This window comes from Polypterus senegalus, chromosome 1 (assembly GCF_016835505.1).
Source record: "Polypterus senegalus isolate Bchr_013 chromosome 1, ASM1683550v1, whole genome shotgun sequence".
NCBI lineage: Eukaryota > Metazoa > Chordata > Cladistia > Polypteriformes > Polypteridae > Polypterus > Polypterus senegalus.
Window position 1 is genome coordinate 148,020,464 of NC_053154.1, and position 23,823 is coordinate 148,044,286.

The window sequence follows — 23,823 nt, forward strand, 5'->3', positions numbered from 1 at the left end:
CAGTCCTATTAGTGAATGCTAATCCACCCTCAGGGGATGCACAAACCAGTGTGTTTCTTTGTGCCAGTCCCAAGCCCCGATAAATGCGAAGGGTTAAGTCAGGAAGAGCATCTGGTGTAAAATTTTGCCAGATCAATATGTGAACAACAATACAAATTTCCATACCGGATCGGTCGAGACCCGGGTTAACAACAGCCACCACCAGTACTGTTAGCCAACAGGGCGCTGGCGGAAATTGTGCTACTGTTGGCTGAAGAAGGAGAAGAAGGAGAAGGGGGGACGTATCCAGAGGCAAAAGGACAGGAGGAAGGTAAGGAGAGTGGAACTGAGGGTAGGAACTTTGAATGTTGGCAGTATGACTGGTAAGGGAAGAGAGTTAGCCGATATGATGGAGAGAAGGAAGGTTTATATATTGTGCATGCAAGAGACTAAATGGAAGGGGAGTAAGGCCAGGTGGATCGGAGGTGGATTCACATTGTTCTATCATGGTGTGGATGGGAGGAGAAATAGGGTAGGGATTATTCTAAAGGAGCAGTATGTCAAGAGTGTTTTGGAGGTGAAAAGAGTGTCAGACAAAGTAATGATTATGAAGCTGGAAATTGAAGGTGTGAATGTTGTTAGTGCATATGCCCTGCAAGTTGGGTGTGCAATGGATGAGAAAGAAGATTTCTGGAGTGAGTTGGATGAAGTGATGAACAGTGTACCCAAGGGACAGAGTGGATTTCAATGGACATGTTGGTGAAGGAAACAGAGGAGACAAGGAGTTGATGGGTAGGTATGGTGTCAAGGAGAGGAATGAAGATGGTCAGATGATAGTGGATTTTGCAAAAGGATGGGCATGGCTGTGATGAATACGTATTTAAAGAAGAGGGAGGAACATAGGGTTACGTACAAGAGTGGAGGAAGATGTACACAGGTGGATTACATCCTATGAAGAAGAGTCAATCTGAAGTAGATTAAAGACTGCAAAGTGGTGGCAGGGAAAAGTGTAGTTAAGCAGCATAGGATGGTGGTCAGTAGGACGATGTTGGAGATCAAGAAAAGGAGGACACTGAGAGCAGAGCAAAGGATCACATGGTGGAAGTTGAAAAAGGAAGACCGTAAGGTTGAGTTTAGGGAGGAGGTGAGACAGACACTGGGTGGCAGTGAAGAGTTGCCAGAAAGCTGGGTGGCTACAGCAGAAGTAGTTAAGAGTGACAGCATGAAGGGTGCTTTGTGTGACATCTGTACAGAGGAAAGAGGAAAAGGAATCCTGGTGGTGGAATAGGGAAGTAAAGGAGAGTATATGGAGGAAGAGGATGGCGAAGAAGAAGTGGGGTAGTCAGAGAGATGCAGAAAGTAGACAAGAGTACAAGGAGATAAGGCGCAAGGTGAAGAGAGAGGTAGAAAAGGCTAAAGAAAAGGCGTATGATGAGTTGTATGAGAGGCTGGACACTAAGGATGGAGAAAATAACTTGTACCAATTGGCGGGACAGAGGTGGGAAAGATGTGCAGCAGGTTAGGGTGATAAAGGATAAAGATGGAAACATACAAGTGAAGAGGGTGTGTTAAGTAGATGGAAAAAGTACTTTGAGAGGCTGATAAATGAAGAGAATGAGAGAGAAAGAGAAGGTTCGATGATGTGGAGATAGTGAATAAGAAAGTGCAACAGATTAGCAAAGAGGAAGTAAGGACAGCTATGAAAAGGATGAAGACTGGAAAAGCTGTTGGTCCAGATGACATACCTCTGGAAGCATGGAGTTTTTAACCAGATTGTTTAATGAAATCTTGGAAAATGAGAGGATGCCTGAGGAGTGGAGAAGAAGTGTACTGGTACTCATTTTTAAGAATAAGGGGGATATGCAGAGCTGTAGTAACTACAGGGGATAAAATTGATAAGCAACAGCATGAAGTTATGTGAAAGAGTAGTGGAAGCTAGGTTAAGAAAGAAGGTGATGATTAGTAAGCAGCAGTATGGTTTCATGCCAGGAATGAGCACCACAGATGGAATGTTTGCACTGAAGATGTTGATGGAGAAGTATAGAGAAGGCCAGAAGGAGTTGGATTGTGTCTTTGTGGACTTGGAGAAAGCATATGACAGGGCACCTCAAGAGGAGTTGTTGTATTGTATGAGGACGTTGGGAGTGGCTGAGAAGTACGTAAGAGTTTTACAGGATATGTACGAGGGAAGTGTGACAGTGGTGAGAACTGCAGTAGGAGTGACGGATGCATTCAACATGGAGGTGGTATTACATTAGGGATCAGCTCTGATCCCTTTCTTATTTTCAATGGTGATGGACAGGCTGACAAACAAGATTAGACAGGAGTCCCCATGGACTATGATATTTTCTGATGACGTGATCTGTAGCAAGATTAGGGAGCAGGTCGAGGAGACACTGGAGAGTTGGAGATATGCTCTAGAGAGGAGAGGAATGAAGGTCAGTAAGAACAAGACAGAATACATGTGTGTGAATGAGAGGGAGGGCAGAGGAATGGTGAGGATGCAGAGAATAGAGTTGGTGAAGGTGGATGAGTTTACATACTTGGGATCAACAAGTCAGAGTAATGGGGATTATAGATGAGAAGTGAAAAAGAGAGTGCAGGCAGGGTGGAATGGGTGGAGAAGAGTGTCAGGAGTAATTTGTGACAGACGGGTATCAGCAAGAGTGAAAGGGAAGGTCTACAGGACGGTAGTAAGACCAGCTATGTTATATGGGTTAGAGACGGTGGCACTGACCAGAAAACAGGAGATAGAGCTGGAGGTTGCGGAGTTAAAGATGTTAAGATTTGCACTGGGTGTGACAAGGATGTACAGGATTAGAAATGAGTACATTAGAGGGTTGGCTCAGGTTGGAAGGTTGGGAGTCAAAGTCAGAAAGGCGAGATTGCGTTGGCTTTGACTTGTGCAGAGGAGAGATGCCGAGTATACTGAGAAAAGGATGTTAACGATAGAGCTGCCAGGCAAGAGGAAAAGAGGAAGGCCTAAGAGAAGGTTTATGGATGTGGTGAGAGAGGACATGTGGGTGTAACACAGCAAGATGTAGAAGACAGGACGATATGGAAAAAGATTTTCCACTGTGGCAACCCCTAACAGGAGCAGCCGAAAAAAGAAGAAGTCCTATTAGTGAATGCTCAGAATCATACAGTAATTTAATATAAAAACAAATCAGAAAGATGCAAGTCCAACAGTCTTACAATTTGAAATGCTTTTTACTGAGTGCTATACCAAAAGAGTTAAAACTCTGAAAAAAATAGTTTCAGCTGATATTTCTTAAAAAAAAAACAAAAAACAAAAACTGCAGAACACAAAGTGATCACATGCGAAAAGGCAATATACACATGCATATTTTTCATTGCTGGTTTAAAATGTTTCTCTTTTTCATTCCTTCTACTCAGAAATTTAAATATAAATGAATAATACCCTCTATCAAATTATTTCATATTTTATATGGTGCCAAGGACCAGAAGTTATTTGACTATTATGGTATTAGTTGTGTGGAGAAGATTAATAATTCATTAATTTAAACCTATCATGGAGAAATTCACCTTAAACGTTGAGAAGCAAATACTAAATTACCAATGTAATGCTTTGCAAATATTCAGTTTAAAAATGTAAACATAATAAAAGAACAAAGTATATCAGGGGTGTTGTGAAACATCAAAAATTAACATTGGATAAGTAGGTAAAAATGTCTGCTGCACACCCTTACTGGCCAAATAACACCAGGGATCTGGGAAAATATGACAGACAGACAGACAGACTTGATTTATTTACTCCCAAGGAGACGTGAAAACTTTACTGAAGCTCAGGAAAAAAATATTTAACAAAAATATATAAAAATTATATGTGTATATAATATAATTATATACAGTGCATCCGGAAAGCATTCACAGCACATCACTTTTTCCACATTTTGTTATGTTACAGCCTTATTCCAAAATGGATTAAATTAATTTTTTTCCTCAGAATCCTACACACAACACCCCATAATGACAACGCGAAAAAAGCTTACTTGAGATTTTTGCAAATTTATTAAAAATAAAAAACTGAGAAATGACATGTACATACGTATTCACAGCCTTTGCCATGAAGCTCAAAATTGAGCTCAGGTGCATCCTGTTTCCCCTGATCATCCTTGAGATGTTTCTGCAGCTTAATTGGAGTCCACCTGTGGTAAATTCAGTTGATTGGACATGATTTGGAAAGGTACACACCTGTCTATATAAGGTCCCACAGTTGACAGTTCATGTCAGAGCACAAACCAAGTATGAACTCAAAGGAATTGTCTGTAGACCTCCGAGACAGGATTGTCTCGAGGCACAAATCTGGGGAAGGTTACAGAAAAATTTCTGCTGCTTTGAAGGTCCCAATAAGCACAGTGGCCTCCATCATCCGTAAGTGGAAGAAGTTCAAAACCACCAGGACTCTTCCTAGAGCTGGCCGGCCATCTAAACTGAGCGATCGGGGGATAAGGGCCTTAGTCAGGGAGGTGACCAAGAACCTGATGGTCACTCTGTCAGAGCTCCAGAGGTCATCTGTGGAGAGAGGAGAACCTTCCAGAAGGACAACCATCTCTGCAGCAATCCACCAATCAGGCTTGTATGGCAGAGTGGCCAGACGGAAGCCACTCCTTAGTAAAAAGCACATGGCAGCCCGCCTGGAGTTTGCCAAAAGGCACCTGAAGGACTCTCAGACCATGAGAAACAAAATTCTCTGGTCTGATGAGACAAAGTTGAACTCTTTGGTGTAAATGCCAGGCGTCACGTTTGGAGGAAACCAGGCACCGTTCATCGTCATGCCAATACGATCCCTACAGTGAAGCATGGTGGTGGCAGAATCATGCTGTGGGGATATTTTTCAGCAGCAGGAACTGGGAGACTAGTCAGGATAAAGGGAAAGATGACTGCAGCAATGTACAGAGACATCCTCGATGAAAACCTGCTCCAGAGTGCTCTTGACCTTAGACTGGGGCGATGGTTCATCTTTCAGCAGGACAACGACCCTAAGCACACAGCCAAGATATCAAAGGAGTGACTTCAGGACAACTCTGTGAATGTCCTTGAGTGGCCCAGCCAGAGCCCAGACTTGAATCTGATTGAGCATCTCTAGAGAGATCTTAAAATGGCTGTGCACCGATGCTTCCCATCCAACCTGATGGAGCTTGAGAGGTGCTGCAAATAGGAATGGGCAAAACTGGCCAAGGATAGGTGTGCCAAGCTTGTGGCATCATATTCAAAAAGACTTGAGGCTGTAATTGCTGCCAAAGGTGCATCAACAAAGTATTAAGCAAAGGCTGTGAATACTTATGTACATGTGATTTCTCAGCTTTTTATTTTTAATAAATTTGCAAAAACCTCAAGTAAACTTTTTTCACGTTGTCATTATGGAGTGTTATGTGTAGAATTCTGAGAAAAAAAATGAATTTAATCCAACAAGGCTGTAACATAAGAAAATGTGAAAAAAGTGCTGTGAATACTTTCCAGATGTACTGTATATACACATGATATATATCATAAGCAAACAAGGTCACAGGTCTAATCTGCTCAGTTGTATTGCAGGCTCACAATTAAAAGTTTCATTTTATATTGCTATTGGAGATCTCCTACCCACTCAAATATATATAAAAAAATTTGAATTGAGACGTGTGCAAAGAACTTTAAATAGCAAAAAGTCAATAAGGACACTAACATCATTATTTTTTAACTCTTACGACTAATCCATAAGACTACAGGACAATGAGAAATTAAAGTAATTATTTTAAGTACACATGTTTACATGTAAAATAGGCCAAAAAAAGATTGAATCTCTACTGTAAGTTCATAAAACAGAATGTAAAACTTTGAACCATAAGGCATATTTCTCTCTCCTTATTAAATAGAAATAGAAATGACCACTTGCAGCCAAGTTCATTAATAATCTAATTAATGCAGATAAAAGCAAACAAACTACTTCTTTTAAAAGGCAGCTATCTTATTGCTGTAAGGCAAACTCAAAGATGACTAGGACATTGTATGCATACAGAAGGAGATATCTCACCTCAGATCATGCCTCTATTTTTAACTTGGCTAATAGATTAATGTAGACAAGCTATGATGCACAAAAGAACACAAGATCTAAAAATTGGCTTATATAAGCTTCTTAAAACATGTAAAGGAAGGAAAGTAGGAATAGTTAAAATATCTAAACAAAAACATATTACCTGTCAGAAAAATCTGATTCCAGAAACTCATGAGATCTTTTTCTGATCCTGTGAGCAGGAAGAATATAATTATGAGTAAGCTTTCAATGCTTTCTTAAATGAAATTACAACTGAATTTTCTTTCATTTTTCATAATTGCACTTTTCATAATTTTGAATACTGGAATTCTACAATCTTGTCTTAAACATAAAAAGTTTTTGGGGAAAATAAATAATAAATCCCACAAAGACAATGTGAATGGTATAAATAAATGACATTTAAGGAGGTTTAATTGATGAAAAATTAATTAATTTTAATATAGTGTTACCCTTCTAATGCAGCATAATACTGAAAACTCCCTTAAACAGCATAATTAACTGGTAGAATTCTAGGCTGAAGGAAATAAATTAACACAGATTAATTATGAAATCAAGCAAAATTTGAGGACTACTTCATGTAAGAAAAAATAATGTGGTGAACAGCAGTATCAGTGATTGATAAATTTATAAAGCAGGGAAAGTTGAATATAAAATACAATCAAGTATGCTAATTTCTATTTCTTCACATAGTCTTATTCAAATTTAATTTTGTTTAATACTTAATATCTATTTGGCTGAGGATTTAGAAAAGTTAGAAAGTGGTAAAATTCACAAAAATAAACCTTAAAATCTAAAACATTTTACAGTCATGCTGTGTATATATTGTTTATGAATCCTAGATTATTGATATTTTGTGAACTAGATTCACATTAAAGTATACACAGCCTAGACAATGATTTAATATTTTAGGTACACAAAATAAGAATATTAGGTGGCTTTTATACAGCATTATCGTTAACAAAAGGAAATATATACAATAGTTTTTGGTGACTTTTAGAAAAATCAATCACATTATTCAGTCTATATTGCAACTACACAACAGACCCCTTTTCTGCTTTGTGAAACATACAGTACCTTTGGCAGTAGCTTGAGACATTACTGGAGAAATTTGCTAAAATTATACACACCTATTAAAGAATTTTTTAATTAGAAAGAAAATACCCTGAAGTTTGTAATTTAACTTAAATGGGTAGGGAGATACAAATTTCTTACCCTGGGACCCATCCAGGGGCTTCTGCTAAATTCTGAGTGACCATAGTTGGATTTGAGGTAAATGGACTACCGATCAGAAGAGTCCCTGAGGTAGGCAATCGTTGAGGTGTGCTTATAATCTGCAAAATAAAATGAGATGAATTATAAAATAATGTTGCAAATATGTGGTATTTAGCAGATGATAATCAATTTTAAGTGAATTTTAAATTACATTCAGACAGGACATATAATAATCATTATCAAGTTCATTTCATCCAAATTAGGGTCACGGGGGGGTAGAACCAATTTTGGCAAAACAGTTCAAGGCAGGAACCAGCCATAGATTAGGAATTAATCTACTGTAGGGCTCTCAGATAAACTCACCAACAACTTAGAATGGCCATCTAAGAATCAGTAATTAATCTAATAAACACATCTTTAAAGGTGAAACAGGAAAACTGGAAACACCAGAGAAAACCCTATATGGAGAGAACTCCACTCAGACAATGGCATTCAAAAGGTCATCCTTCACAGAACAGCCATTAAATTACACCCAGAACATAGTCTCATACTCAGTAGTTGGTCATGGATTAAAAGGCTCATGGTTGAATTGCTAGGTATACTATTCACGTAACAACCTTTTCTGGATTAAAAAAAAAATTTAAACGCAGTTTTTCAACCTAGTAATATATGTGAGCAGTAAGTGCATGAATTTTATGTAATCAGAGGTATTAATGAAATACTTTAGGTCAGTGTGCAATTACTGAGTTTACATAATTGTGATTATAGCATATTAAGATGTAGATGTTACTATTATTAAACTATTGATTAAAATGGTGTAAACCTTAAAAGCATTGTCTTTATGAATAACATGGTATGATTTTTGGGAATGATTTGAATTTAACAACAATGGCCTGCATCTTAACTGCTTGGTGCATCTCTATGCCAAAGCCATGTGACTGCAAAATGTATACTTTCCTACTGACATTCCCCAGCCTCTGTCTGGCTTTAAGGTATAACCTGTGTCTTAAATATTTAGTGTCAATGACTCAGAATAGCCCGTAAATAACAATGTATATATATGCCAGCATATGATGACCATAATTAGACCATGTATCAAAGTAATTATTTAGCATTTTAAAAAGCATTACTCAGAGAAAATGTTAACATTTTAGTAATATGTTCATTTGCTGGCAAAGGATAAAATAAGCATATAAAAGCAGCAAGAAAAGCTAATGCTAGTTTTCAGAAGCAACCCAAAAATTACCTACATAAACTGTATTGTAAGAAAATGGACATATCACACAATGATAAAAACAGACAGTGCATTTTTTTAAATACAGTTTAAACAGAAAAAAACAATAATTTAATGCAATTTTTAAGAACTGTCTGTCCCATATTTCAGTCATTACAACACAGCACTGTGATTAGTTCACAAAAGGAGCATTCCTAGCTGGCCTCTACTCCCTCAACAGCAGGCTGTGAAAGTCTTAACAATGCATATTAGTTTCTTTTTATGTGTTTTTAAAAAATATTTTAAATTATAAATTACAGAAAAATGCATTTTGTAAACAACTAAATAGTTTAAAATTGCCATTGAAACAAGCAATAAACAGAAGAAAATTACTGTGCTAAAAGTAGAGAAATGACTGCTTTTATGTGCATGTTTGACTTTTAAAATATACTTTTTCTCTTATGGACTGTACCCTAAGTGGATGCAAAAAAAAAAAAAAAGAATAAGTAAATGTTCTCCTCATATTACCCTGCTAAGGTTCTTAAATCTGCATTTTTTTATTTACCTCTCTCAATAACTGTTAAAAACGTCTCTTTCGGTAGCACTGCAGATCATAAGGCACATGCAGACTAAAACAGTACGGTGCCTCCGGGACATCATATACTGTAAGTACATCTAAAAAAGGCTAAAACTAACTAGTTCTAATTCTAATGTACTGTATAATGACATGTTTTTTATGCAATTAGTATTACATTATTAGTGAAGGCTAACTAATGTAGAACACCAAGTATTTGCTTTGAATACCAAATATTATTACAAATTCAAGCATAAAACCTACCAAAATTCACACTAATCTTATGGGAACAGAGAAATGTTAAAACTCTTCTAAATCTGCCCAGTGGGTGACTAGTATAAAGCACGGTCAAACAAAGCAATGGCAATATATTTTAGTCTACTACTTCATATACTACAAATCCTGTATTTTTTTCAGAATGGTAATGATGATGATTTACACTGTACTAATAAAAAACAAAAAGGAACAGTCTGAGTAGCTCTATACTGCCACCTGCAGTACAGCAAGCACCTGTAAAAAATTCTTTCCTCAATCTAAATCATCACTAGTGTTTTTTCTCAAAACTGTAGGCATTCACAATGGATGTCCATCCAGTTATTTATTTTCTGAGCTTCCTTAGCCATTACATAGTCAGATGGAGGTAAAGTCTATTCAGAATTCCTTAGCATAAGGCAGGAATGAATATTGGTTGGTGCAACAAATCTTGCAACAATGTGTCAGGAAATTGTTGCTCCATGTCTTGCTCTGGATATTAAAAAAACTTTAAGGTAAAAACATTATATGCAAAAGAAAATTAATAAAAAATTAGAAAAGCCAATAAGAAATGTTTTATATGGCAAAAGTGAGTGACTTCTCCATCCGATTCTATTTTTGGCAAATGTGGTGCGCTTGACAAAGCATGCTAAGTGAGGCTATGGGAAATGCCCTTGAGACAAATATGATTCACTCAGCCAGGGAAGAAAATAAATATATAAACCTAAGATCAGGAAGAGTTTTTTTCATACATAATGTCATAGAAAAAGTGTGCTGTAAAATGTTACATTACATTATGCCACTTTTACAAAATATTTTAAGACAAGTAATGAATTAACTGCACCTTTTTTCTTTTTTACAGTTATGGTTTTGCAATTGCAATTTATTTCCAATTCAGCATTTGTCTTTTATAATTAATTAGTTTGGGTAATTTTGTGTTGTTGTATAATAAAATAATTTCTGACAATAATCAGTAGAGAACTAGATTTTTCTCCACTAACTACAAACAATATCCCATTTATTTTATAGACTAATTTTCTGTGTGTAAGCTAAAGGTTAACCCACCACCAGCAATTTTATCTAAAACGCAGGATTAATCCCAATGTAATTGGGATGCACCTGTATAAAAGACAAAGTTGGCCACTAAGTAAAAGTGCATCTCTTCTGCTAATAAGACACACAGTAACGCCATAATAGCTTGTGTACCTTGTCATTATAATCAAGCTTACAGTCACAGATACAAACTACGCTGCTTGTGTGTTATCAAATACATCATGTGGATATTTATTTTATCAACTATACTGGACTACACAAAAGCTGTACAAAATATAGCTACAAACTACATGGATGCAAGATAGAACAGGTTATGTCACAAGCCTCTTCTAAATTAAGAAAATACATGTAGGTAGGACTGGAAAACTATCACAACATCATCCCAACTTAATGACAAAGACCTGGTTAACTGTCCAGTTTTGTCAAAGAAGGACACAGAAAGCAGGAAATGAGGACAAAGGAGAACACATTAAATCTTTCTCTCAGGGGGTCTCTGAAGCTGAGCATGAAGTAAAAGCAAATAATTACTGGTACGGTCTAATGTTGTTGGTGTCTACATACCAATGCACAGTTAAATGTACAGTATACAAACAACAGAAAGTGGTTGGAGCATTCAGGCAGGCCAATATACAGGTGCATCTCGATAAATTAGAATATCATCGAAAAGTTAATTTATTTCAGTAACTCAATTAAAAAAGTGAAACTCATATACAGTATTATATAGATTCATTATACAGAGTGATTATGGCCTACAGATAATGAAAACTCAAAATCTGGTATCTCAGAAAATTACATTATTACATAAGACCAATAAAAAAAATATTTTTAATACAGAAATGTTGGCCTACTGAAAAGTATCTACATATACACACTCAATACTTGGTTGGGGCTCCTTTTGCATGAATTACTGCATCAATGCAGCGTGGCATGGAGGCCATTAGCGTGTGGTCCTGCTGAGGTGTTATGGAAGCCCAGGATCCTTTGATAGCGGCATTCAGCTTGTCTGCATTGTTGGGCCTCTCATCTTCCTCTTGATAATACCCCATAGGTTCTCTAAGGGGTTTAGTTCAGGCGAGTTTGCTGGCCAATCAAGCACAATGATACCATGGTCATACCAAGCTGGTATTGGTACTTTTGGCAGTGTGTACAGATGCCAAGTCTTGCTGGAAAATGAAATCAGCATGCATACTTCTCAGACTCCCACTTGTCATTTGCTCAACACTTCCCCACCCCCATTTGAATAAACAGATTTTGATGATAAACGTAAAGATGCAGGAAGCAGAATAAACCAAGACAGAAAGCTATAAAATGAGATGAGTGTCGAAAAAGAAGTAGCACTTGAATGCATTTTGGGTAGCAAACATAGGTCATAATAATGGAAAGTTTTATTGAAAATTAAAAACGATACGATCCAGCAGATCTCACTGAGTCGAGAGCTGAGCCAAATGATTTGCTTCACGTGAAAGAGTCGGAATGCCCATCAGTAGACTAAGCTTTCTTTTCCAGCTGTCTACCTGTTTAAACTTTGACATTTTTAGGAAAAAAGACTCACAGAACTGGCTTGGCAGCTTTTCTCAGTTGATTCAGGGCCAGGAATAGTAAAGCACCTCTGCTTTGTAAGAACATGTAATACATGAGGATTTCTTTGATGCACAAGAAGAATCACTCCTTCATTTGAAAAGTCTAACTAAACTCAAAACCAGCAAATCTGCTTGGGAAAACTTTTATTTGCATAAAAAGTGATCAATTCGCTCCACATTAATATATGAAGGCTCTTTTCAGAGCAAAGAATATCAGTTACCTTATTGGAAATAAATTGCAGGTTAAAATGAAAAGATGTAACTGAGCTGATGACAAGCACAGGTTGACATGCACTTATTGACAAATACTATATATATATATATATATATATATATATATATATATATATATATATATACACACACACATACAGTTGTGCTTGAAAGTTCATGGCAAGAACAAAGGAGATTTCTGAGGACCTCCGAAAAACGTTGTTGATGCTCATCAGGCTGGAAAAGGTTACAAAACCATCTCTAAAAAGTTTGGACTCCACCAATTCAAAGTCTGACAGATTGTGTACAAATGGAGGAAATTCAAGACCATTGTTACCCTCCCCAGGAGTGATCAACGAACAAAGATCACTCCAAGAGCAAGGTGTGTAATAGTCAGCAAGGTCACAAAGGACCCCAAGATAACTTCTAAGCAACTGAAGGTCTCTCTCACATTGGCTAATGTTCATGTTCATGAGTCCACCATCAAGAGAACACTGAACAACAATGATGTGCATGGCAGGGTTGCAAGGAGAAACCCACTGCTCTCCAAAAAATATTGCTGTTTTTTCGTCTGCAGTTTGCTAAAGATCATGTGGATAAACCAGAAGGCTATTGGAAGAATGTTTTGTGGATGGATGAAACCAAAATAGAACTTTTTGGTTTAAATGAAAACCATTATGTTTGGAGAAAGAAAAACACTGCATTCCAGCATAAGACCCTTATCCCATCTGTGAAACATGGTGGTGGTAGTATCATGGTTCGGGCCTCTTTTGTTGCATCTGGGCCAGGACGGCTTGTCTTCATTGATGGAACAATGAATTCTGAATTATAACTGAGAATTCTAAAGGAAAATATCAGGACATCTGTCCATGAACTGAATCTCAAGAGAAGGTGAGTCATGCAGCAAGACAATGACCCTAAGCACACAAGTCATTCTACCAAAGAATGTTTAAAGAAGAATAAAGTTAATGTTTTGGAATGGCCAAGTCAAAGTCCTGACCTTAATCCAATCAAAATGTTGTGGAATTACCTGAAGCGAGCAGTTAATGTGAGGAAACCCACCAACATCCCAGAGTTGAAGCTGTTCTGTACGGAGGAATGGGCTAAAATTCCTCCAAGCCAGTGTGCAGGACTGATCAAAAGTTACCGGAAATGTTTAGTTGCAGTTATTGCTGCAAAGGGGGGTCACACCAGATACTGAAAGCAAAGGTTCACATACTTTTGCCACTCACAAATATGTAATATTCGATCATTTTCCTTAATAAATAAATGACCAAGTGTAATATTTTTGTCTCATTTGTTTAACTGGTTTTTCTTTATCTACTTTTAGGACTTGAGTGAAAATCTGATGATGTTTTAGGTCATATTTATGCAGAAATATAGAAAATTGTAAAGGACACAAACTTTCAAGCACAACTGTGTGTATATATTGTCAGAGATGGCTGGGGTGGTGACCCGGCCGTCACGCCTAGAAAGACCGGAGGAGGGCTTACGCCTTCCCCAGACCATTTGGGGCGACCACCCTGGTTCCTTTGGGGGCCACAGGTACAGAGCTTTGAAGCTCCACCCTGTAGGGGCCGTGGTCACTGCCATGGGGCACCCCCATGCCTTTGGAGCTCTGGACCTCAGCACTTCTGCCACACCCGGAAGTGCTGGGGGGAAGAAGTCAGGGGACACCTTGACGGAGTGTCCGTGGAAGATTGCCGGAACCCACCTGGAGCACATTCGGGTGTTATAAAAGGGGCCGCCTCCCTTCAGACAATGGCGAGAGTCGGGAGCGGAGTGGACTTAGCTGGAGAGGACAGAAGGAGGCGGTCTGAAGCAAGGCATTGTTGTGGCCAGAGGTTTGTGGTGCACTTGTGACTGTAAATAGCTGTAAATAAACATGTGGTGGGTAAAATGAACGTGTCTGCCTGTCTGTGTCCGGGCCAGTCTCCACAATATACATATATATATATATATATATATATATATGTACACACACACACGCCGACTTGCAGATAACCACCCATACAATCAGATTGTGATTCAGACTACGAATGCCATGAATATACACACATATACAGTATATGTATGTGTATGTGTGTGTGTGTGTGTGTGTATAGATATATATATATATATATATATATATATATATATATATATATATATCTATACTAATAAAAGGCAAAGCCCTCACTCACTCACACACTGACTCACTCACTCACTCACTGACTCATCACTAATTCTCCAACTTCCCGTGTGGGTGGAAGGCTGAAATTTGGCAGGTTCATTCCTTACAGCTTCCTTACAAAAGTTGGGCAGGTTTTATATCGAAATTCTATGCGTAATGGTCATAACTGGAAGCTGTTTTCTCCATTTACTGTAATGGAGATGAGCTTGAACGCCGTGGGGGCGGAGTTTCGTGTGACATCATCACGCCTCCCACGTAATCACGCAGTACATAGAAAATCAGGAAGACCTCCAAAAGTGCTGAAGAAAACATGCATTATATAATTGAGAAGGCAGCGAAACAATAAGAAAGCGAGTGACATATACAACTATATTGATGAGTTCTGCTACTTCGGAAACAAAGCACGATGTAAACCTACACTTTAAATTAAGTTCATAGACAAGCTGCCGCTGGCGTTTGTAATTTAGTGCCTGCCCATATAAGGCCGTCCGTCAGCGGCAATCCAATAGCAAACTCCCACTAAATATTCACGGGTTAAGGACTGTGCTTATGCAGAGGAAGATGAGATGGTCAGGGTGGTGTTTGGCACAAACTCAGCGAAACTGCGAAAGAAAGTTTTAAGTGCCAGGACTAAGGTAACATTAAATACAGCCATGGACATAGCACGAGATGGCACCAGCACAACTGGGGAACTTCGCTGCATGTACACCGAGGCTCACGTGAACTGGCGCAGTGCACAGATAAAAGGCAACAGTTCCAAAGAGCGTGAACAAAAACCGAATTACACAATTGAAAAGGCAGCAAAAAATATGAAGCGTCTGATACATACAGGCATATTCATAAATGCTGCTACTGTGGAAACAAAGCACACGGTGGAAAAAGTCAATGTCCCGCTAAAGGAAGACAGTGTAAAAAAACAACCAGTGCATGCAGTGTGTCAGGTCTCGGATAAAGAAGAAGACGAGCTGTTTATTGATGCAGTAAGAAACGAATCGATGAATGAAACCTGTCATCTTTACAACGATTGACAAACACGGAATGTAACTTGAACACAACACATCCTACAAATACGAACCTGATTGAAAGAAATAATGATAATCAAATCCTTGATGACAACAACACTCAGTAACACTCACAAAACAAATACTGTATATTGACAGTCATGTTAGGTTATTTTTAAAATGTTCCCTTTTCTTTTTCATAACTTCTACTTCTCCACTGCAGTACACGGGTATATATATATAAATGTATATATATATACCCCGATCTATAATACACACTTTAGCATAGACAAGCCACACGCTGTGGCGCAATTGTAGAGTCTTCGCCTCTAATGCCGACATTCGAGGTTCGATTCCGAGAGGGATGCACTGAGTATGCACGCAGCTACCGATTCATTTTACCTTCGCATCTCCTTGCTTTGGGACGTATGAAAAAATATTCGGTTAACGCAGAATCATGTTACGTTATTTTTAAAATGTTTCCCTTTCTTAGTACAAGCACAGCTGAGAAGCTTCGATGCATGTCCTCCATAACGCGTTAAAAAAATAACGCATTTAATCACACTTTCAATTCCAAGCAAACGGGAACTTTTGTCAATGCATGATTTCCTGGTACATCCATTACACTGATGCACACATCACAGCTACAAAAATGTTAGAGTCGGAATAAAGCGTTCCTACGACTGATCATTTCGACTTCGGCGAAGCCTTGATAAAAGCATGGTTTTGTGCACACTGAAAAGCAAGCAAAATTAGATGCATTACAGAAAGCAGACTTTGTGGCTCTTACTGGGGATCACTGGACTTCCGTGACCGTTAGTAATTCTAAATACATCTAATTACAAAATGTTCAATGATCACACTGTTTTAGCCTAATGTACAAAATAATTTTGGCTAAGGTTACTCAGAGTTTAAAGATGAAATTGGTCAAATTACCTTTTATGTTTCTGACTTATTTTTTTAAGAAGAAAAACTGCACTTTATGTTGAAATTTTGGTTATAATTATTTAAAGACAATACTATTCTGAAAATCTACTTAAAGTACTTAAACTACCACTTTATTTTTAAGTCTGCCCAATTTTAACCAGGGATGATATTTTTGTTTCTGTTTTGAATTCAAATGCAGTTTAAAAGCTTTTTTTTCAGAAATTAAAACAGCTTCAGTTTACAATATTCATGTCCATGTCTATTATTTGATTCTGTAAGCCCACTAAAACACTTTTAAATTAAAAAAACAAAACATTTGCGATTTGGGGCAAATTTACGTGTGCGATTACATACGATTAATCAAGATTAATTCTTACACAGCCTCTAATTAATTGGATTAATTTTTTTAATCGAGTCCCACCCCTAATATATATATGTGGATATATATATGTAGATTTGTATATATAAATGTGTATATACAGTATATATGTAGATATGTATATGTGTATATACAGTATGTATATATATGTGTGTGTGTATATATACAGTATGTATATATATGTATGTGTGTATATGTGTATATATATATATATATATATATATAACTGTATATATATGTGTATAGATGTATATATATATATATATATATATATATATATATATATATATATATATATATATATGTGTATATATATATATATATATATGCCAGCAACACTCATGACAATGACAAAACAATTACATTGTCAATCATGTTACGTTATTATTAAAATGTTTCCTTTTCTTTTTACTTCTCGCTGCCAATCACAGGTATTTTGCTATATATATATATATATATATATATATATATATATATATATATATATATATATATATATATATATATATATATATATATATATATATGTATATATATATATATAGATATATGCTTTTGCTTTGCTTTTCTTTTTCATAACTTCTTTAACACACTACTTCTCCGCTGCGAAGCGCGGGTATTTTGCTAGTATATATATATATATATATGAGAAAGCGAAAACTCACTGACTGATTAATGACTGGATCTCCTAAACCCTAGAATTTTTAAATTTGGTATGGAGGTTTGTTTTAGTGTCCAGGTATGAGATAAGAATGGATTTTGCAACACTCCTACCCTAAAGGGGTGAAACTACTTGTCCTATATGTAACTAAAAATATTGAGACTTAAAAAAAATAAAGAAATATGAGTACATTTGATGGGTGACTTGAAAGAGTTTGCAGATATATTATTGAAATGAGGAGATGGTAGAATACAGGAGAAAGGAGGAAAAATAAAGATCCCCAACTATTTAAGTACTTTAATAGATGACATAGATATTAATGGAGAAGATATATCCTGATACATTAATAAGCTATATTAATGCTTAAAAATTACAACTCTAAAGAAATCAATAATGGTCTTTTACACACGAGAGGACATACGACTCAACTGACTTAGCAGTACAGGGTGAAGAGGCTCTATTATTTATTTATTTTGTAAACAAGAGCACCAATTATGCTTCTGAGAAACTTATACCATCTGACTTTGCTTTTCAATTCAAATGACTGCAATTTCCAATTAAAGTATATTTTGCAATGTCTTTCAATAAAGCAGAAGGTCAGTCTCTAAAAGAGGCAGCAGTGGATTTGAGGGATGACTGTTTTCCTCATGGCCAGCGTTATGTGGTGTACTCCAAAGTGAGTTCACCTCACTCCCTATTCATTCAGAAACCTGGGGTGCTACATCTAACATTGTATACAGAGAAATATTGTGGTTCCTTGCTCAACATATTTGCTCCTTTTGAGTGATTTTTGTATACAACACAGACTTAGTACACACTCAAAAACTGAATGAAAATTGTGTCCATATTTTTATATCAGACAATTTATTAAAAGAGATCTTCACGAGCAAAGCCAAGGGTATTAGCTAGTTCTCCTATAAAGCTATTGCTTCAATTTACAGAGGTAAGTCTATATGCTTAGAAAGTCTAACCTCTGCTCTTTCAAAAACTGACAGATTGGGCATTTAAAAAAATTAGACTGAATAATTACCTCTTTGTCACTTTAGTAAGAAAAAAAGAAACTGGAATAGGGGCAAATGCTTACCTAAAGAATTTTCACAATGTAAGTGCTGTATAAGTAACCATTATAGTGTACAGAGGCAAATGCCTAACCATTTGAAAGCAAAACTTATGCAGTTTTTACTTTATACATGGCTGATCTTTGAAACAATTTGTTACGGAGTGATGAACCTTGTGCACACAGAGTAAGCAATAAAGCAGCCATTTTGGCAGGCTGTGAAGAAAATGGGGATCCAAGAAAACAACATTTTAACAGAAAATTATGTATTTCATTTATAACAGTAAGTAAATGAATGACTTTATGCATCCTTTGTAAAAATGTGCCCTAATCTCAGTTTCAGAGAGATGAATTGGGACAAACCACATTTTCAAGCTCCTGGAATTGTTTAGGATGTACATTATTAATTCTGAATTCATTACTGTCATTGTGCATGCTAGTCAAGAGAGTGGCTTCTCAAATGACTTCATACTAAGAAGAAAAAAAAAAAACTAATGAAAGTCTATCATAATATTGCCTTGGGGTCTACTGATACCAATGCATTTGTACAGACCAAATTTAAGTGCGGTATAATGGCATATGATGTAATTGGCCAGGCCCTACACTGAACTTGCTTTTTTATTTATTTTTTTGGACGTTTACACGTGGAGAAGTCAATAACCACTAAAATGCACTACTAATGAGGTAAACAGTAGAGAGAAAAGTGTCACTTAGATTAAACAGGCTGAAATCTAACAAATTACTAGGATGAGGTAACACTTATCCTAGAGTGCTGAAGAAATTTAATGAGTACTTACCTAAACTCTTGATGTGTATTTTAGAAAGTATCTGAACACTGAAGGAAGCTGGAAGTTAGCAACTATTATGCCATTATATAAAAAGTGTGATTGGGCTGATTCATGTATCACATGCATCACTGGTAAATTAATGGAAGCAATTATTAGGGAAAAGATTGAGCAGCACATGGCAAGAACAGAATTGGCTAAAGCACAGGAAGCAGAGGGTTACGGAGCAAGGAACCTTATTAGAATTGGTATATGTTAAGAGTGTCATTGGTCAAGGTATGGTGTTTTAGAAAACAGTCAACATGGGTTCAGACAGGGTAAATTGTGTTTCACCAACATTCTGTAATTCTATGATGAATCAACAAAATGATATGATCAGAGAGGTAGATATATTATTTACCTTGAATCATAGAAAGACTTTGATATGGGCACCACATAAGAGGCTAGTAATCAAACATGAGAACAAAATAGGCTTAACCTCCTTAGTGTTACATTTTTTTTCAACAAATCACATAAAAAGCATAGCACTTTTGGATTGAAAAATTACATATTCATTAAATCTGATCTTTCTACTATAAAACGTGCAAAACACTAAAAGTACAAAGTCAGAAGTGTAGAAACTATAATAATGATACAAATAATAATAATAAATAACAATAAAAATAATGCTAATACTGTATATAGTGTGAAAATGTGTCATTTGTGGGGGTATATCTTGAAGGACGGTGAAATACACAATCCAACGTCACAGTTGAGACAATAATAGCATGATTTCTTGCAGATTTTCTTTGCACATTGATCAGCTTTTGAACAGCACACTGCACATGAACAATTGACATAAGTGTCACATTTGGATAAGAATCACTTTTTAGTTCACTGTCTGTTTCAGTTTCACTGCCTGAAGACAATCCATGTGTTGGGTTGCCTCTCATCCAAGCGAGAGGGCTCAATCACAATTCTCCCCAAGAACACTGCCATAAGTAAAGAATGGTATTAAAACATCCCCCAAGAGAAAATTCTGCCAACAATTCAGGCACAATTTGGTGATGATCTGTGTATTTTCCAGCATGGTGGAGCACAATATCACAAGGCAACAGTGATAATGAATTGGCTTGGAGAACATAACTTTGAAAGTTTGGACCTGTGGCCAGGAAACTCTCCAGATCTTAATCCCATTGAGAACCTGTGGTCAATTCTCAAAAAACGGGTGGACAAGCAGAAGCCCACAAATTATGATCAATTCCAAACACTAAAAAGGCAAGAATGGATCACCATCAGTCAGGATTTGGCACATGATCCATCATGCCACAACAAACTGTGGAAGTTATAAAGAAGGGTCAACAATGTAAATATTGAGTCTTTACATAAGTTTGATTTATTTCCCAATAAATGCCTTTGAAAATTACAAAATTTGTATAATTGTTCTTCAGTATACCATAGAAACATGAAAAAAAAAAATCTGAAAATGCTGAAGCAGCAAAGTTTGCAAAACACATTTGTGCCACTGCCAAACCTTTTGGCCACAATTGTATATTTAGTTTAACTTGAATGTTTTACTTCTTTGCACAATTTAGGACAAATTTTGAGGTGTCCCATTGCTTTGCATATGTGAATATAAAACATAATATATATTTTAATCTTTTTAAGTTAATTGTACAACCCATAATTCAATGATGTCCATTCATCTCTTTTCCCTGCTATGTCCTCCAACACATTGCCTAAAAACATTCTCAGGCCAGCCAACAATTGTAATCTCTATGGTTTGTCCCGAGACTGCCCTGAGGTCTCCTCCCACTTGGACATGCCCAAAACACCTCCCTAGGGAGGCATAAAAGAACCATCCTAATCAGATGTCTGAACCACCTCAAACGGCTACTTTCAATGAGGAGAAGCAGTGGATCTATTTCGAGCCCCTTCTGAATGTCTATGCTTCTCACTCTATCTCTAATGCTGAGCCAAGTCGCCTTGAGAAGGAAACAAATTTCTGCTGCTTGTATCCGTGATCTAGTTCTTTTAGTCACTACTCATAACCATGGGTGAGGGTAGAAGCACTGATCAACCAGTAAATCAACAGCTTTGCCCTTCAGCTCCGCTCACTTTTCACTACAACCAACCTTTTCAACCTCCACATAATTGCAGACACTGCTCTGATCCACCTTGTTGATTTCCCACTCCCTTCATCCCTCGCACGTGAACAAGAATACAAAATGTTTAAACACCTTCGCTTGAGACAGCACCCTATTGCTAACACGGAGAGGTTGCTATACTCCTTTTTGGATGAGAATCATGTACCTAGAATTGGAACAGCATCCTAGCTGCTTCACACTTGGACTAGGACTCCCCGAAGGACACAGTCATATGCTTTTTTTCACAAAACACATAGATTGGTTGGGGATACTCCCACAGACCCTCCAAAATCCTTGAGGTTAAAAAGCTAGTTCAGCATTATGCACCCGGGATGAAATCCACAATGTTCCTCCTGAATCTGAGGCTCATCCAACAGCTGACTCCTTAATCCTTAATACAGAGGTACTATTCCCAACTTACATGCAGTGTTGAAAAGGTGTGTCAACCAAGACATTCCAGGAAGGCGTGTCGGTGGGATTTAGGAGGTCCTGGAAGTTTCCAGGTTAGATCAACAATACTCTATCCCTGGTATAAACTGCATGTATGAAACACTGCTTTTCCTTCTTATTTCACCTGAGAGTTTACTTGAATAGCTTTGAGGACGTCCGAAAGTCATTTTTCCTTTGCCTCACCAAACTCAACCTACACCATAGATTTTGCTTCAGCTACTTCTATCACAGTGCACCTTGGCCTGTCAGTACCTGTTGACTGCCTCTGGAGTTCCACAAGCTAGCCAAGCTCAGAAGACCTCCTTCACTTTAAAGGCTACCTTTATTACTGGTGTCCACCACTAAGTTCAGGGATTACCACTATGACAGGTGCCAATGACTGTACAGTTGAAGTTATGTGCAGCTGTCTCAACAATAGAGTACAGTGAACAGAGCATGGCTCATTTGGGTTCAATGTGTCACACATCTCACTCAGAATGCAAGAGAAATTTGTCCAGAGGTGGGAGATGACGATCTCCCGGATGGGGCATCTGCCAAATATTCCCAGTACACCCTCACTATACATCTGAGCTTGTCAGGTCTATCTGACATCTTCCCCACCCATTTGATCCAACTCACAACCAGGATAATGAAAAGCTGACAGCTCAGCCTGTCTCTACACCCGGGTGTCCAAGACATTTGATCACAGATCTGGGGCCTCATGCATAACGCCGTGCGTAGAATTCGCACTATAACATGATTTAAGCACAAAAGCTGAAATGTGCTTACGCACAGAAAAATCCAGATGCAGGAACCGTGCGTACTCCAACGTCCGCGTTCTTCCGCTCCATAAATCCCGGTCAGCGTGAAAAGTAATGCTTGTGCACGTGCCTGCTGTCCTGCCCCAATTTCTCCCAGAATTACACCTCTTTGAATATGCAAATCAATATAAATCGCTCTTAAGCTCAGCGTTCTGTAAAAAGACAATGGGAAAAGCACGGGGGAAAATAAAAGATTTCAGCGAATACCAAGTGGAGGCGAAGGAAAAGCATACTATTTGTTGCTTTAAACAGTGGTATAATCAACAAAAGGAAGTTGATCGAGTGACATAGCATGTCGGAGAAACTTTAAAGCTCAAGTTCACAAAGTTGCACAGTGCTAAAATAAAAAAGAAGTCACATATCAAAGTTGCCGTGAACAGGCGAGTTGTAGCCCACCATCTGAAGGTACAGACAAAAAAAAATAGACACACAGTGGGGAAAAAAGCACGAAATGTCAACTTTAATCTCGAAATTTCAACTTTAATCACGTAGTTTATTTTGTTATTAAAGTACAACATTCACCCATCCATCCATTTTCCAACCCGCTGAATCTGAACACAGGGTCACGGGGGTCTGCTGGAGCCAGTCCCAGCCAACACAGGGCACAAGGCAGGAACCAATCCTGGACAGGGTGCCAAATACACAATACATACACAAACACACCCACACACTAAGCATACACTAGGGCCAATTTAGAATCGACAATCCACCTAACCTGCATGTCTTTGGACTGTGGGAGGAAACCGGAGTACCTGGAGGAAACCCATGCAGACACGGGGAGAACATGCAAACTCCGTGCCGCCCTAAAGTAGAACATCATAAATTTAATCTTAAATTCATTTAATTTACTAGTTTCTCAAATTCCATCGTAACTAAAGTAGCATGCTAAATGCTTTGTTTTGTATTTGATGTGCTCTCTGTGTGTGAATCACTACGTGCTTCAGTTCTTTCTCTTTCTCCGACAGGACACAGAATCTATTACATTTGTGATATTACAGCTCTCTGAATAATTAAAATACTGAGATCTATATGTGATATCATTTTCATGATGATTGGAATGAAAGCATATTATTAAGAACACGGTGGCGCAGTGATTGTTCATGTCTCACACAAGATGCTGCTGCGCCATGCGCAACCTTCGATGAAATAATTTATTGTAGCAGTACTGTCGTTTTCAATCGTACTAACCCCCAATTCCTGTCCTTCCTTTTCTTTCTCCAAATACCCAATCACCACACAATCAGCTCTGTAATAGACGTGAAGCCATCTGTAAGCTTACAATGACGATTCTTCAAAACTTTTAAGGAACATTGAAACATCTTCATAGTAC

The 23,823-nt window shown here is 37.5% G+C and overlaps 1 protein-coding gene across 9 annotated transcripts in view; it reads right to left on the reverse strand.

The window, feature by feature from the left end:
- The window catches only part of LOC120533408 (transcription factor Dp-2-like), a 116,420-nt gene that overhangs the window by 29,259 nt on the left and 63,338 nt on the right, over positions 1 to 23,823 (reverse strand). For all 9 annotated transcript variants that reach the window (XM_039760294.1, XM_039760329.1, XM_039760311.1 and 6 more), the window contains 2 exons: positions 7,250 to 7,368; positions 6,180 to 6,227 (listed from right to left, as the gene is read on the reverse strand). In XM_039760294.1, the coding sequence (XP_039616228.1) occupies positions 6,180 to 6,227; positions 7,250 to 7,368 (167 nt within the window). The remainder of the gene's footprint in view (positions 1 to 6,179; positions 6,228 to 7,249; positions 7,369 to 23,823) is intronic.